The sequence below is a fragment of the Falco punctatus genome (assembly GCF_963210335.1).
Source record: "Falco punctatus genome assembly, chromosome: Z".
In the NCBI taxonomy this organism is placed as follows: domain Eukaryota; kingdom Metazoa; phylum Chordata; class Aves; order Falconiformes; family Falconidae; genus Falco; species Falco punctatus.
Window position 1 is genome coordinate 1,820,517 of NC_137586.1, and position 16,685 is coordinate 1,837,201.

General features: G+C 44.8%; 1 protein-coding gene across 2 annotated transcripts in view; it reads right to left on the minus strand.

Annotated features, from left to right (window-relative positions):
- DCC (DCC netrin 1 receptor) overlaps positions 1–16,685 on the minus strand; it is a 563,445-nt gene that overhangs the window by 9,170 nt on the left and 537,590 nt on the right. The window contains exons 27-28 of one of the 2 annotated variants that reach the window (XM_080371917.1): positions 14,202–14,414; positions 1,110–1,252 (exon numbers count right to left, since the gene is read on the minus strand). In XM_080371917.1, coding sequence (XP_080228043.1) covers positions 1,110–1,252; positions 14,202–14,414 — 356 coding nt within the window. Of the gene's footprint in view, positions 1–1,109; positions 1,253–13,383; positions 14,415–16,685 lie in introns of those variants that run through there. The other variant, XM_080371916.1, reaches the window with a different exon arrangement.

Sequence of the window (16,685 nt, forward strand, 5' to 3'; positions counted from 1 at the left end):
CCCCAAATTCTGACCACCCGATGAGCTTGTTGCCTGCACTGTTATTGCCTGTAACCGCCCTCATGCTTGTGGAGCTTGAGCAGCGTCTCTCCCGAGAGCTAAATCGTGCTGCTGTGGTGACAGAAGATGCTGAGAGCTGAAATTGCACTTTGCGTTACCAAATGGACTGTGTGAAATTACTCCTTATGCCAGCAATTTCACCACAGAGGGCATTTCCTTCCCGTTCCCATTCCAGTAGGAGGTTCCATGGCTCTTACATCATCCCATGTCCCCTTTTCCCAGCGAAACACGAGAATCCTGCTGCGACTCTACGCAGAACTATATTTTTATGCCGTTGATAAGGACAGGCAGGAATCAAACACTGTTGTCCTGCATTAATCAGGCCACACACCCAAACCCTCCAGACCTACATCTAAACCAAATCTTTTGTCTTTCCCTTTAGCTAGGTTGAAAATGTAAAAGGATTCACTAACAAAACATTGGACAAATCGCTGCTATAGCGTCTAGCAAAAAATTCTGCTGTGCAAGCAGATGAAAAGAGGTGATACACAATGTGTATTTAATGTATTTCTTTTTTTCCCCTCGTTCTATTTCTTTTCCACTATTTCATCTTCTGGACCACATGAGACCTTTCTCTAACAGTCTTAATAGGAGTTAAAAGACTGTTCTAATTTTACCACCTTTTCAGTTTCACTTATCTACTTCTTCAATGTTATTCTTCTTACCATTATCTGGTATTACTATAGACTCTTTTTTACTGCCAAAATTATTTTCTTCCCTTATCACACTTCTCACCCCCTCCTTCTCATCCCCCGCTATCTCAGGGCGCTCAAGAGAGGCGGTGCGAGCTGTCCCGTGGATAATATTCACACAGAACTGAAGCACTCGCTTCTCCCCCGTATCACGGCTGCCAAAGTCTATTAAAGCCACTCGCGAAGTTTTACCGGCTGCCCGAACTCGTTACTGGCTTTCTAAGAGCCATCAGCTGCAGCGTAATACCCAAGGCAAGGAGGGACAGACCGTTGTCTCAAAATTAATCTGTAGATTGGGGCTTAGAGGCTCTAACAGGATGGTGAGGAGCCTCGCGAGCTCAGGGCGCCGGTTCTTACGTTGGCGGAGTCCTCCGTCGTCTTGTGGCCTTCTTCTGCCACCTCTGGGGCCGTGGGCACCGAGACGGGCAGCAGGGGCGACCTGGCCTTCCCTGCCAAGCCAAGGGACGCCGTCTTCACCTGAGCCTTGGGGTGGTTAGGCCCTGGAAAAAAAATAAAAGTCATACTGAGAATCTGTAGGAAGGACAAAAAGGGATGGCAGTGAAATGGGGGGTGGGGTGGGTGAAATGCAGCTGGTTCAATCACGGCTGTTTGTGGTTTCGGTCGTAACCGTACAGCCTCCTTCCCCGGCAGGCTTCCCGGTAATTCTTCCCAGGGGAGCATCAGAACCGACACAAATGCCTTCTAAAAACTTTTCCATTACATTCCAAACCCCGCCGGTTCGAACCCCACTGCTGCGCCCAGCAGAGCTCTGAGGCAGCACGTTTGCGATCGCTGTCGACGTTACTTTCTGACAACGTCTGTTCTTCTGCAGCAACACAAGTATTCGCATGGAAACTTCCATTTTCCTGGGAATAATGCCTGGAATAATACCTACAAACCTTGCACTCCAGGAAGAAAACCTGGGCTTAGTGGTCCCTGCCAGGCAGGGCACTGCCAACTCCATGTGGTGTTTGAGGGAGACAGTGAGAGTGAAGAGCATGGAGTGGTGGCCGGGTTGGGGGAACGGCAGCTATTTCTGTGGTCCTCCTTTATTTTTGTTCCTTTCTGTGGTTCTCCCCTAGTGTTTTACTTTTTTTTTTTTTTTAACTCCCTCAAGCTGAGAGCAGCCCTCCAGGTGGGTCACTGAACAAGCTAAAATAAAAATTGTATTTCAACTTTGTCCAAAAAAATAAGAATAAAAATTAGTTCTTTCTGACTTTTTACCCCAGCTCGGAAGGAAGGAAAAAAATATAAAAATATATCAATTTTTTTGACAGAAAGGGATCTCCCTTCTTAAGAGCTCTGCCAAAGCCCCTCCTGCCCGCCCCACGGAGCCACAGGACTGCCTGAGCTGCCCTTTAAAGATGCATCAACCCAGAGGTCTCAGCTCTCTCCTAGAGGAAATTAACAATTCTTTCTCTCTCTCAATAGTTTCAAACATCAAAGAATAAAACCTTTGTCCTGGGCAATACGCCTCTGCACGGCACAAGCTCTAGGCAAGACGCTGCAGGAGACGTGAGAGCCATCAGTGGAAACAGAGGCACACAAGGCACAGAGTTGGGGTACGCAGGGATAGTTTTAAAATCAGCGTTGCCTGACAAAGCCAACCCGAGATCGAGTATCTCATGCATTATAGATTCAAGGCCAAAAAAGAGGATGGCAGCTCCCAGCTTGCTCGCTGCCAGCATAACCCTGCTGCCCTGAAGCTACGGCTCAGACATCGCTGCGCTCCCAGCGTGAGGCCGAACGCATCACAGCCAGTGCCTTTGGCTCTTCTCTCAGCCACCTAGGTCCCCAAAATCTATTTTTCCCACTTCCCCTCTATGGACATTAAACCACTTCGACGCCTACTTGTGCCCTCAGGCCAGTTTCACCTCTGTCTCTTTAGATGTGCTGATACTCGCCGGGCAGGACACTGCCAGATCCCCCCCGGCACCCCCACCAGGGAACAGCGGATCCCCTTTGGCACAGCAGATCCCCACAAGGGATCACTGTGGAGTCTTACAGCGCAGGTTTCCTCTCCCATGGGACTTGGGCACAATTTTTATTCTGTTCATTTGACTCCTGTTGACATCCAGGAGACGAATCATAAATAAAGAACCTTTTTTCTATATATAGCCTCCACTATGACCTTCAGCAAGCCCCGTGATTTTTTGTTGTTACAAAAATGTGTACCATAATAATGACAATTAACAACAGCCATTGCTTTAGTAGCTGATCACGGTTACTAGACCTATTAAAAGGCATCAGTAAGTCAAGTCGGCTATTGGCCATGGCATCAGAATTGGACCAGAAAGAGGAAAACAGGGTCTTGAGCCACTCCAGCCATAAACCATGCCCAGAGGAAGGGCTGTCCCAGGGACCAGCCACAGGACAGGTTTGTACGAGGATGCCCACAGCTCTGGAGCTGAGACACTGGAACCAGAGCCTGGGAGATGTCTCAATCCACCCGAGACAGACACCAACACCAACACCCACCTCTCAAAACAGCCCCCCCCACCCCCCCCCCTCCCCGGTTTCCATGCAAAACCAAAACATCTATTCAGGAATCTGTTTTCCCCACCCTTTGTTTTCCCCAGAGCATCACAGAGCAGCCTGGGGCGGAAGGGACCTCACCAGATCATCTGGCCCGCCCTGTCGTGGCAAAGGGAGGCGAGACGGGACTATCTAACACCTCGCCTGATCCCTTCATCACGAGGCGCCCACCTGGTTGCCTCTCTTTTCTTACAGACCATTTATCACATCACGAAAGCAAGGCTCCGGAGCCTGCAGTAGCGCTGCCTGAACGGTAATGCCAGTGTGGGAAGATGGGCAGCCGCTGCCGTGGCTCTCGCCCCCCAGATCCCCCCAGATCCCTGCAGCCACCACAGCCCTCCGCACCCCCATGGCTCCAGCCAGCAGCCAAAAGCCGTTGGTTAATTTTCCCCTGTTTCAAAGAATCATGTTCACAGTTTTAATTAGTTGAAGGCAGAGGAAAACACAATGGAAAACCAGAGGAAAAGCCATTTGCCAGCAGCACGTTCGTTAACAGTGAGTCCCTTCGTTAACAGTGAGTCCCAGTAAAGAGCTGCGAGATGGAGGCAGAGACCTGCAGATAACTCCCATTTAGCTGAAGCTATGAACCTGTGAAAGCTCAATAGAAGCTAGAAGAGATCCCCACAAAGATACCCTCGCTCTTCCAGCCCCCGTTTAATAGCTATAAGACTTCTTAATTAACCAGCCTTCAGACTTCCCTGTATCTCAGGGTAAATGCAGCCGATACAGCTATCCCCAGAGACTCCATCTTCTAAGTGTCGCACATTCAAATTAGTTGTTTTTTGTTTTGGTTGTTTTTTTTTTTTTTTAAAAAAAGGGACTGTTTGCCACTTCCATTTCTTACCAAATAAAGCTTATTTCCAAAGAAGCATGTGGGGAGAAGACGCACACACCGACACTCCCCGTGTGCACCCCACAGTTGCACATGGAGAAATGAAACAGCCTGATTTGGAAAATTCAAGAGCAGAAGGACAGTACCATCACAGGCCAACCAACTCTGAGCTGCCTGGTATACAGGCTGTACCCCCTCAACAATTTTTTCCGCCCCACCCAGGGCTTTGAAAACACCTGCAGTGCTCAGCAAAGAAGAAAACGGCAGCTATGGCCCCTGCAGCTGGCAGCTGTGCTGCTACTTCTGTTCCTGCAGCGCTTGCGTGCCCTGCTGAAAAGGAGTTTATTCAATTCCCATTAGAGGGAATCTCGATTGCATCCTGGGACATCGCCATGATGTGAAAAATAAAGGAGAAGGTACAGCCACCATGGCATCCATGCTGTTTATTGGGTAGATAATGGACCCAAATAGGCTTTTTTTTTTAACACAAGTGACTTTGCATTGTGACTTGTTTGATTTTCATGGGCTGGTGGGGAAGTAAATATCTGATGTGGTGGTGAGGAGCTCACATGGAATGCAGCGTATGTTGCTATTGTAATCCTCTAATTCCCGTGGTAAAAATCATGTTTCTTGTATGCAACTCATCAATTGTAGTAATTGGACTTGAAGACCCACTCTTCTGCACAAAGACAGATGTTCCCTCCTGGATATTGTTAATGAGAAGCCATAATGATGATTAGTAAGTTTGGTTTGTGCATCTTTTTTGCCCTTTAGCTCACAAAAGCAACAGGCAAGTCATAATGCTCATAACTGATATGAAGCTGAGCAAACCCTCCTTGTGCCTATTGCAAGGTCTTCAGCGAACGCTTTGCAGCGGGGACCGTCTTCACGGTGACGCCTGTAATACGTAATTAGTCCAACAGTTGAGCCCTCTTCCCCCAAAGGACATTAAAAAGACCAAGCAAGCCTCTCAAAGAGAATTCTGGAAGCAGAAGGTTGTAAGTAAACTAATTTATGCAAATGAGCAGCTAATTACATTAAAATCGCTTTGGTTTCTAATGTTCTCCAACTCCGCGGGAGCCTCCCAAATGAAAAAAAGAGGAAACCTTGGAAGTGGTGCTGCAAGAGGCAGACAACAATACCGATACTCAGGTGTAACTCTGAGCAGCCCCAGCATAGATTTACCATTTAAAAGTTTCATTTTCTCCGTGGGGTTATTAAACATTTCAATGGCTCATTAGTCAGATAATATATGGCTACCAGGTGCAAATTGCAGCTACCGCTGCCTCTCCCAGGCTGCCGCTGAACTCGCTGCACTACCATCCTCGGTATTCCGGGAGCACTGCACATCACCACGGTCCTGCACCCAGCCAAAAAGAAACCATTTCCTAAATCCATATGCATTTGCACATATCTATACATTATCATGATGGACAGCAAAGAAAACGAACAGAGCCTTCGCGTCCATCCTCTTGATAAAGATGCTTTGGGTGAGCTCCTTGGCATTACATTATTTTGAGCTAAGTCAAGTGGGACACGAGGTGATGTCCTCAGCCAGGGGAGAACAACTCATTTCAGGGAGAGGGCTTGGGGCTCCTGCTCTTCGTCTGGCAGGGTTCCCACAGCCCAGTCCCCAGCTGCGGGAAACTCCGACAGCAGCAGAAGATGCTGTGTTCACGCGCAATGGATGTGGGGTTTGTATCCAGCCTCATGACCAACAATCCTTACGTGCTTCACGTGTCACAGGTGTTCTGGATGATGATGCAAAACGGTGACGTGGAAAAAAGGAGTTAAGAGCAGAGAAAACAGAGATGGATGCAAAACCCGAAAGGAGCTAGTTTAGGGACAAACGGCAAGAAGCCAGGCTGGATGGAGGACGCTGGAGTAGAAGACGGCTAGCAGCAGAGTTCCTCAAGGTCTGCATCTAGGACCAACTCTGAATATTCTGATAGGTACAACAGCTGTACGATTACAAAATCCATTACTCGCAAAAGCTTGGCAATCGCTGGAGCAACATGAAGAGAACTGTAGGGACCTTTCTGCCTATCTGCTGCTCACGCACTTCCAGATTTTCAAAGCAAGAAGGCTGGACGATGTCTCCCATCCCTCCAGCTGAACTTCAGGTGTTTAAAAGCGAGGGATAAGCCGCCACTGGTTCTTTCACCTCCCTCAATCATCCAGGGGAAGAAGCACCTTCCCAAGCCTGCTGAGAAGCTGGATGAATTATCTTTCAGGAGATCCTCTCTCTCCCCTTTGGCTGCACAGTGCGCTGATGTGATGGGCACAGAGCAGACACCTGCTCATCAAAGGTCTAAAATTAGCTGGGAAGAAGTCAGATCTCTGAGAAGAAGGAATAGGACATTTTGCCATGAATTCTGTCAGCTGTAACCGAAGGATTGAAGGAAGAGAAAAGCCTGTACGCTTCTGATTCCAAGCCTGTACTGCGCCTCAGAGAAGTCAGCGACCACCTTGGGATTTACGAGGGAAGCAATTTTTGGCAGCAGCAAGGCAAACAGCAAGAGTGTTTTAGAAAGTGGTGGGAAGATCCTGTTGGGAAAGCTCTGTCCCAGCTGAAGGGTTTGCACGCAGGAAAAAAAATGAACGGTACAAAGTGTTGAGAGGGTTTACTAGGTGCTAGTGACAAAGAGGAAGGATCTATATGATAATCTACATACGGAACAGAAAATGTGATGGAATCAGCTTTGCCGGCAAGCCCTGCCCTTCTCAGAAAGATTGCAGTAATTTGGTTTCGCAAGGTGGTAATGCAAAACTCCAAGGCAAGGAGATTTTTTCCATTAACTTTGGCTAGATGTGGATCAAGCCTGCTACATCCACGTGTTCTTGCCGGAGATCACCACCAGCCGGGCTGAGGAAGGATACATCTCGGCTAAAACCCCAGAAAGTGACCGCAGTAGCAATTTAAAAAAAATGCTTTTATCTTCCTAATGTTCTACTCTTGGCAAACGCTTACAACCATCATCAACCACCATGTGGGACAGCAGGCAGGACAGCGGGGAATCTCTGAAAAGAGGGTTTTGCAGTAAGATGTGCTGTGTTGCTAACTGGTTCCAGTTTTTAACCTGCAGCCATTCTAGTCTATTGATTTCAGAGTTGGAAAAAATGTTCTGCTCAATATTTGATTAATCTGAAACTCAGGTTTTTTCGGTTGTTGGTTTAGGATTTTCAACAAAGCAAAAAAACACATTTTGGATCACGCAAGGTATTTCTAGGCGTGTCTCATAAAACCAATATGGAAACTTCAACAGAAGATTTCCAAACTGGGGATGCAGATAGATTCTCATATCCAATAACCCAACAGACAGGGCACCCATCAAAGCTGTGAAGGGGATCTGAAGCTGAAGATCATCTGGTCTGAGGAGGCAGATGGAAATGGATCTGTCTCCTGGGGTGCAAAAAGCCTTTCTTCCCATCAGAACTGGTTCTTGGAGGATGAGGCGTACCAAGATGAACCCCATATAATGAGACTACAGAAGTCAAAACAACTGCAGAAACCAGAAGGTAACATGAGACTTGTACATAAACGAGGACAATCTTTGCTGGCCCTGCATCTCACAGCTTTTCCACAGGTTTTTCTACCCAACAGGACAAAAGGCAAAAACTACCTGTGCCATCAACTAGAGCTGTGTCTAGCAATGCCCATCTGCAGGCACGGAGGGATCTGCAAGGCTGCTCCCACAGGGAGATGTCGTGGCTCATAAAACTGAAAGCGATCGAGCTGGAAAATTAAAACTATTTCAGAATTTCATCCGTTCCCGATGCTTCTGACAGTAAGGAGATTGGCAGTCTGAACTTGCAGCGTGGGGAAGGAGCGCTGTACAGCAACAGCAAGCCAGATCTTTGCCCTGTTAAGCAATCAATTAAGAGCTGATGGGGTATACTGCTTATCTGGCACTATGAAGAGGTAATTTTCTCATAAATGTCCAACAACAACAACAAAATCACAATAGGATCAAATGCCACTCTACAGGTTTGTTGCTGTTTCTACCAGTAATAACAGTGTCAGTTTAAGTGACTTTAAAAGCTGAAACATAAAGATGAGACTAACAGGTAGAAGTGAAGTCTCCTGAAGCTCTGTGGCAGGATGCTCCTGTTTAAGACGGTGCCTCTCGGGGGGACAGAACATCTAACTCTATGAAAAACATTATTTGAAGACTCAGATGGGAAAAAAAATAAATCTTTCCTCAAGAAAATGAGTCTCTAAAAATGATTTTTTGTGGCGATAATCAACGCAAGGGAAAGCCTCCTAGAAAGAGGCAAAGTTTAGTTTAGAAATACTGGATAGTGGGAGAAAAAGTAAAAAGATAAATTAAACACAAAAGAGAAAGAGGTCATTTAATTACTCTTCAGAATAGGGTACCGAGCAAGCCCTGGGACTGCACTGCTGAGCTTCACACGTTTTTTACGGGCTATGGCTTCAAAACAGGTATCAGAACAGTGAGCTGGGAAAGGACAATTCCAGAATAAAACAACACAGGCTGCTGAAACATGGGGACATACAAGAGAGGTTCGATCTCTGTCTTCTCAGCTGCTTTTCAACTTTGTAATCTATTTGCTGGAAATATCATGTGGGATAAACGCGGGTTAGGGCAAAAGTGACTGGCTGACTGCAACGGCTCAGCAGTAATGCACAGTCCCAAATTAATACAGAGCAATTATACACGTGGAGGAAAAAGCTTTACATCTCTGCTGATGAAACACAGGAAAACAAATGGTCCATTCTTACATCTTTCTATGAATTTACAGTATGAATTATCCAGATAAATACATTTTTTTAAATTATTTGACTGCTGCCTTGTATCAAAATAGATCATTTATATCAAAGGAGAATCAGTTCACTTATCCAGACAAGCACCTAAATCCACACTTCACTTTACACCTTCCAGTAGTCCCATGGATTTTAATGAGACAACTCAGGTGTCTCAAGTTATCTACACGCTAATCACTGGGGCCACTTTCCTCTAACAGACAGGACCAGCCCTTTTGTGACACTTGTGTGGCAATACATCTCCCACCTGAATGGAGAAAGCTTGTTTTCAGAAGAAGAAATGTGGAAGATAAAAAACATTTCAAAACTGAGGCCTGGTGGGGGGCTGGCAGGTAAAGGCTTATGAAATAAAAGAATAATTTTCTTTTGATCATGGGAGTTACTAGTGCAAAAAGCTAGGAATTCAGAATAAAAGGTTCAAGAATGAATCATTCCCATATTTGCAGTGAATTTATAGACCCTGCTTACTGTAAACTATGATAAAGAGAAGTCCATAATCTCATTTACAGTCATCATGAAAACATGAAAAAAACCCACCCTTATGCCAGAAAGATTTTTATACCCTGTTAACAAAAGAGTTCTTAGTTGCCTTTAAATTCAATGACTGAACTCAAATTAGAAGCAATAGGTTTAGGTTTTCATTTGTGTTTTATATTGTGCTGGGATTCTTTTACTGTGAACGGCAAACTTAAAAAAAAAAACAACCAAAAAAAACCCAAAAAGACAGCTCCAGAATTTGGTTATACGGCTAATTCATTAGAGCGAATTGATTGTCCAGGTTACCACTTACCAATTAAATCGTCACTTTGCATGAAGAGGGATTAAACTCTCTAAAAAATGGATAGCAATTAAATGTATAAGCCTAGCACCACAGGGATCGAAGTTCACATCTCCAAAATTTGCCTAATTTCAGCCACAAGTTTTATTCTTGGAATTTCCATCTCTAAACCCTCCACTGGAGATCCCATCTTCAAGACACGTGTGTAACCGGGATTTTACCACTGCTCCTGTCAGGCACACTCTGTTACCAGCACGATGGGAAGTCTTGCTGTACTTAGTCTATATCCACCCTTCCAAGTATCACCGTAATTCCAGCCCCCGCCGAGGTCCCAGACCCTTGCTCTTTGGGATTATGATGGCCCAGGAGTCACTGCTTAATACCCAAATATCCTTTATTCCTCTTGACTTCATCCCTTATTTATTTGACTGGTAGCGTGTGGTTTGAACGGCGGCTTTGCAAACCTCCAGCCTTATCTTGTTTTTCTGGTTCTTTTCTTACAATGGCTTTAGGGAAAAGGGGAGAAAAAAAAATATGGCAGCACAAAAAAAATACCTCATGCAGCTCAATTTCTTACCAGGCTTTCTTATCCCATTTGGTAATGAAAAGTGTGTGGGGGTCAGCCTGGATGCGGGAAGGATTTGTTCTAATGTCCAAGCAATATCCAGCTGTTGCTTTTTACACAGGGATGTTTACTACCAGATTCCTTCACCTCACCCTTCACTTTTACTCCCTAAGCCGGCCAAGTTTGAAAAGACAAGATTTTTTTTTATATATATATTATTTTTTCCCCCAAATGGCACAGAAATAAACGTTGAGCAGCTCATCTGCAGTGCAAGCCTTCCCCTGCGCACCCAGCCCGCCGCCGGCTGGGGCATTCCTCCCAGCTCAGCAGCGGGAAGGAAAATAAAGCTCGATTTTGCTGTATAAAAAAGTGGTTTCTAGCTCTGGGGTTTCACTAAGTGATTCCAGGAAGACCGAGAAGATGACAGCTTAGATTTCCAACTGTTTTGTTTTGGGTTTTTTTTTTTTGGTGGAGTAGCAATAGAAAAAAATTCAGCATTTTTACAACCTCACAAAAGATACAGGAGCCTGAAAAAGCTGAAGTTTTAAAACTGTGACAGAATATAAAAAACACCACTTTGCAGGAGGTATTTTCTACCACCTCGCACTTGCTTCTGGAGAAGAAAAATTACCTCCTAATTCAGGTTCATTTAAAGTGCAGCTGATCATCAAGACCTAAAAGGAATTCTCATTTGCGAGGGTAAAAAAAAATAAAAAAATTCCTGTCCATTTGTGGAATTTATGTCAGATCTATAATGCAATAAGCTCAACACTCCATCAAACATTTTCTGTTTAACCTGAAAGGAGACTAAGTCAAATCACTTACATGCTTGTGTGTATGACTTGCAAAGAGGAGCAAGTGCAGCCACAGCGTGGACTGAAGTACCACGGAGTGATTCTCACGCCTTCAGAATAAGTAACCTTAAGAATCAGCAACCTTAAGTGCTCCATCATTTATCCTATAAAGGATCAACGGGAAGGGCTTAATGTGAAGAGTTCAGATTTACTGGGCTCCAGGGGGAAAAAAAAAAAAAAAAAAAAAAAAAAAAAAGAAGAAGAAGAAGAAGAAGAAGAAGAAAAATGGCAGATTTAGCTCTGGATTAGGCTGATGTCATGACCCAAAACCAGGAGCACAGCCTTTTCAGTACTTATTCATATCCTCATGGCAAAATCCCCCACAACTGAATAATGATCTCTGTATGTCTTTTTTATGAACCATATGATAGAGTTTAACAGCTAATTATACTGCCACTACAGAGATACAGTGAATAGATCAAATATTAGAGGAGATACCTCCTTTTAGCATCAGGTCAATCAAAGCCAAGAAAAAGCCCCGTGCTCATCCCTTCCCCGGGCAAGACCCAAAAATTAATTTTGACATTAACACTGCGTGAGGGCCAGTGGTAGGCACCAGCTCCAGGACTATGAAGTCTTTGCTGGAAATCTCCAGATCAACCTCTACAGTCTTCTCCCCTTCCAAATTCTGCAGGATTGTTCCATTAGGTATGGACTACCCAAAGGGATACGACACCTGATTAACATGCATTTAAAAAAACAGAACAGCAATGTAAAGAGTAGCTTAATTGGTTCAAGTGTTGAGTCCATCACTTCTTGCTCTATTGCTTTATTCCATAGGAAACATAAAAATGTCTTTAGTTATGAAAAATTAATTCATTCCATCTCTCAGGTTAAGGAAAGTAACAGTTATTCCAACGTGGGAATTTGCTAAGAGCCTTTTAAAGCTGAGATGCCCCTACATGGGGCATAATGGGCGTTGATGGTCCCTAAGGGAACCACCTTGGCTGGTCCACAGGGAGCTCGGCCAGCAGGGACTAGGAAGGAGCAGGGACGTGTCAGTCATCTTTTCTCGGAGGCTTGTTCCAACAGAGAAATACCTCACAAGCCTTGAAAAGTTCCCAAATATCCTCAAAATTTCCCTTTTGTGGCTGTCTAGCTACAGCTGGGGCATCACACCCATGGGTAGCGTTAAAGACCCAGAACTGCCGTCCTTTTTTCATTCCTTTCTCTCTCCACTCCCACCCTGAGTGAAAAGAAGAGAGATCTGGGTTCCAGAGGAGCGGGATTTGGGAGTGGGTACGGAAGAGCAGCCTGGGTTGGAGGGACGAGGTGCAGGAGCTGGGCACCCTGCACGAAGGAAGCCTTGCAATGACAAATCGGGAGAGGAGGCAACATCACTCTGGCTAACGACTCCGGGGACAAGTACATTGAGAAAAGCGAGAGCAACCATACATAGAGAGAAATAAATAAGCCCCAACACCTCCAAACAGCTGGAGGCAGAGCAGAAATGAAGTTATATACATTTCTAAAAAGTAAAAAATGTGGTTTCAGTATACTGGTGAATACAATAGGTCTGAACGCCATATATAAGCCAACAACATGTTTTCGTCTATGTGACAGAGTCCAGAAAACCAGATTTTTTCATCCCTTTAGCATTTGCTTTATTTATTTCCACTGCTTTATGGCAGATTATTGCCATAAACTTTCAGCTCTTCATTTTGCCTAATGACATTGTTTGCATCTGCTTATGTGAGATCACTTACTGAAAAAAAAGGCAATTTTCTTTTTCAGGATGATGGGATTTTTTATGAAGACAAGTAACATGCCCTCGAGTTCCTCCCTCTTTGCCATGCCTCCTAATTATAATGGTTAAAATGTAAACTCCGACTGACTTAGAGAACAAATAGTCCTTTCAAGATACCGGGTTTACTTGCTAGAGTAAGACAAGTAGAATTGGATCCTCATAAAGTAAAATGCGGTACTACATAAAAACGAATGGACTCCGTTATATATAAAAAATAATTCAGCAGCACTCTTTGGCAAAAGACGTTCTCCAATAAATAAGGATTTATCTACTTCTGTCTGCTGTCAGAAACTGGATTACTTGCTGATGGATAGCAGGTGCTTCCAGTAAAAATGCAGAGATGTTTTGGTAGCTTGCTTGTTGCTAACATCGACCTAACATATGCTGTATGGCAAGAAAGCTACACTTGCAAAGCTGCATTAGAATAGAAGAGTGAAGCTGAAATCTCCAGTTTGTCTGAGCCAAACTGGAGATTATCCAAGCTAAAGGAGTAAGGCAAACAGTTAAAACAAGATACCAGTCTGCAAACCCTCCTTTTTTTTTTTTTTTCCCTTAATAGGTCTAGTAGCTAGGGTCACCAAGACAAACAGTGCTACTCAAACAATACTAGTTCACGTGAAGAACACTTCTAGCACTGGGTCCACTTCACAAACAAAGCAGATACCAGATACATCGCCCAAACGTTCTCATTCGAGCCAAGGGTGAATTTTTAAAACAGCTCTCCAGAAGTGATGCTGCTCTGGAAACAGACCTAGAGACCAGCTGGAAAGGCACCGTTCCCCCCACCCATGGACCAATGTCCCCCTACAGCCACGTGCAGCCATTTCATCCAGCCTTGACACCAGCCTGCAGCTTCATTCAACAGTGGCACCGATCTAAAGCCTCTTTTTTTTTTTTTAATTTATTTTAAATATAGAATAATTTCCTTTCTGTTCCTTGCACGCTTGCTATTTAATTTTTAAGTAGCTTGCACACTGGAGTGGATTGCAGTCAGTTCTTTTCCAGCATACATAAATAGTCCTTTCATTATCAAAAAGGCAAAGCCTTGAAACAAGAGTCAAGCGTTTGGCACTGGTTCAAGTTACTGTAGCATAACAGGAGACTGGAAACAAGACCAAGTGATTAATTTGGCATCTCATTTAATTCATTTTTATCACTTACTTGTTACCTCTGATTTCAAGCTATTGCCTTGTCCTGAATTTTTATTCCATTTTGTCAGAATGAAATACTGGATTATTATCATATAAATGTACATATCCACTTTCCATTCTGTCAGCACTCGCAGATCTGGCTTCAAGGCACAGAACAGCCTCGTGCTGTGGTACCGCAGCCCTTCCTCCCGTCACTCTTACCTGTTTGAGACAGAAGCGGTGTGTAAGGGACTTTCGGTTCTATTGCACTCATGGGTGGAGGTAGCAAGGGGTTGGCAAAGCTGCGCAGAGGGTGCGTAGGGCGGACGCAGGCGGTGGGGATGGTTCTGCTTGGGGCGTCCTCACTGTTGGAGTGCTCAGGCTGCGTCTGCGGCAGCAAGGGCGGCTGCTGCGGTGCTGGGCCTTCGTTAACAGCTGCAAGAGAACCATCCAGAGGCGGGGGGGGGGGGGGGGGGAAAAAGACTATTATGGATATAGTTTTTATGTCCCACTTCATATTTGTATGGTCATTTTCAACAGAAGGGCCAGCATTTGCCTCCACCCTCCAAGAAGGGCAGGAGATGTGTGAACAGTCCCATCAAAAGTCACTGGCAGCCAAATGAAAAACCATTTGAAGTGCAAAACAACTTCCTTAAAAAAAACCAACAAAACAAAACCCACAATATATTTTAGCTCCTTCTGTCTTTCCTCTTTATGTGCTTTTAGATATTAAAAGCCCATAAAGACATAAATACATCACGTGGAGATTGAAACAAGCTACGGCTATTGAAACTCAGTGTGTCCAGCATGACGGTACTGTTCTAGTCACAGTGGGCAAAAGCTGGAGACAACGAAAGGACTTAATTAATCTCCACATAACCTATCACCAATATTGTTTTTTCCTGGAGACAGCGGTAATGGTTAGTGTGCCAAAGCAGTGGGTTGCTGCTTTATTAGCCTATATTCAAAGCCAGTTCCTCAGAGATTTAAATGTTCCATGTCAACCTCATATAAAAGACGACCTCTCTATGTTCTGCTGTATTTCTTAAAAGAAGCTTTCAAGATCAACCTCTGTTGTGGACTTCCCACGCCAGGAAACGCAAGCAGGCAGCTGAAGGATTAATGAAAACAAAGGTTGAGACAAAGAGCAAAGCCCGTTATTCCTACAACCCTCTGGAAACACGTGTGGTACCCAAACGTATAATCTGCATCATCATTACGGCACTGTCGGAGTTTTCAGGATGTGTATGGTCCACAGTGCTGGCATCACCAGTACCACAACGGCAAGAAAAGGTGAGTTGTGAACTGAGACCTACTGAAACCTGTTAGATGCAAAACAGCCTCATCCTGTAGCCTACAATCAGAATATCTTCTATGGAGTGTGTCGAGTGGAGAAGATGCTGCATAGGAGGAAGGACAGAAGACGCCAGCAAGAGGCAGGCTGCGCACTCCCCCCCGCCCCGAAGGCATCGCTGGTCACCTAACGCTGACTCGTGGTCGTGGAGAGAAACTCACTGCTGGTGTTTACACAACACTGTACCACGTCATTCAGACTTTAAGAAGCTTAAGAAAATAAAATTTTCATTTAAAAAAACCCTGAAAATAAATAACAAATATTTCTGTCTAAAAAGATGGAAATAACTATCCCAAAGAAACCAGATTATTTAGTTCTTGTAAAGGAATGGAAATGGGGATAAACAAATCTTTAAAATCTCTTCCTGACCACTATGCCTACCTCAACAAGCCAAACTAGTTAAGAATTAATTACAAGGAGGATTGATAAGCATAACTCTGCTGCAGTGCTTTGTGGATGGCATTTCCCCGTGCACCAGGGAAGAGCCAACCCAGCTGGAAACACCATCCTTGATCTCCAAATCCTGCACGGCACCTGCTGCTGAGCCTTCCCCGGAGCAGGGACCCGCTGGGGTACCTCCTGGCCCCTCTCCCAGCTCCTGCCCCACGGCCCCGAGCAGCAGCACTGGGAGAAAGTTCTCCTCTTGGTGCGAGTGCCTGCTGACGTTATTTGCAAGCAGAACCATGGAAGGAAGAAGCCAACTGGATAGCAAAGAGCCCCATCACAACAGGAACTTCATCTGAGCATGTTGGTGCTGGTCCAGCATCCCCGGGGTATCCGTGCCAGCCGGGATGGCTTCCCAGCATGACAGTTAATCATGCAGCTTATGGCAGGGAACGGATATCTAGGAAAAACTCAACCTTCTGCTGAAGAAAACCATTTTCCTGACACACAGCTATCAGAATTAGTTATTATACTGGGATCCAAAATGCTCCAGAGGACCTGGTTTCTTTCAAAGCCTGCTGCAACAACCAGAACTCATTGTGCAAGTAACATGCAATTACAGAGCCAAGTCAAATCTCAAGGCATTTTATAATAATTAATGTCAAAGTATGTAAGTAATTACAACCTACTAAGTGGCAAAACAGTTTTGAAAAATGGAAATGAGGATTTCTCCTCATTTCCACAGCCCCATTGCTCGTTCCTATGGCAATATCACACTGACAAAATGCAACACCACGGATAGGAACCCAACTACAGGATCAGACCAAGGTCAAAATCATCCACGGTTCGTAAAAGTTTGCTCATCTGCAGCTCATTTTCCTTGTTTTCACCTTCAAGGCTCTTTACATTGCCCTGGCCCTGCTCTTCCGTTGCCTTCCTTGCCCAGCAGACCCCTCTCTCTTCCTCTC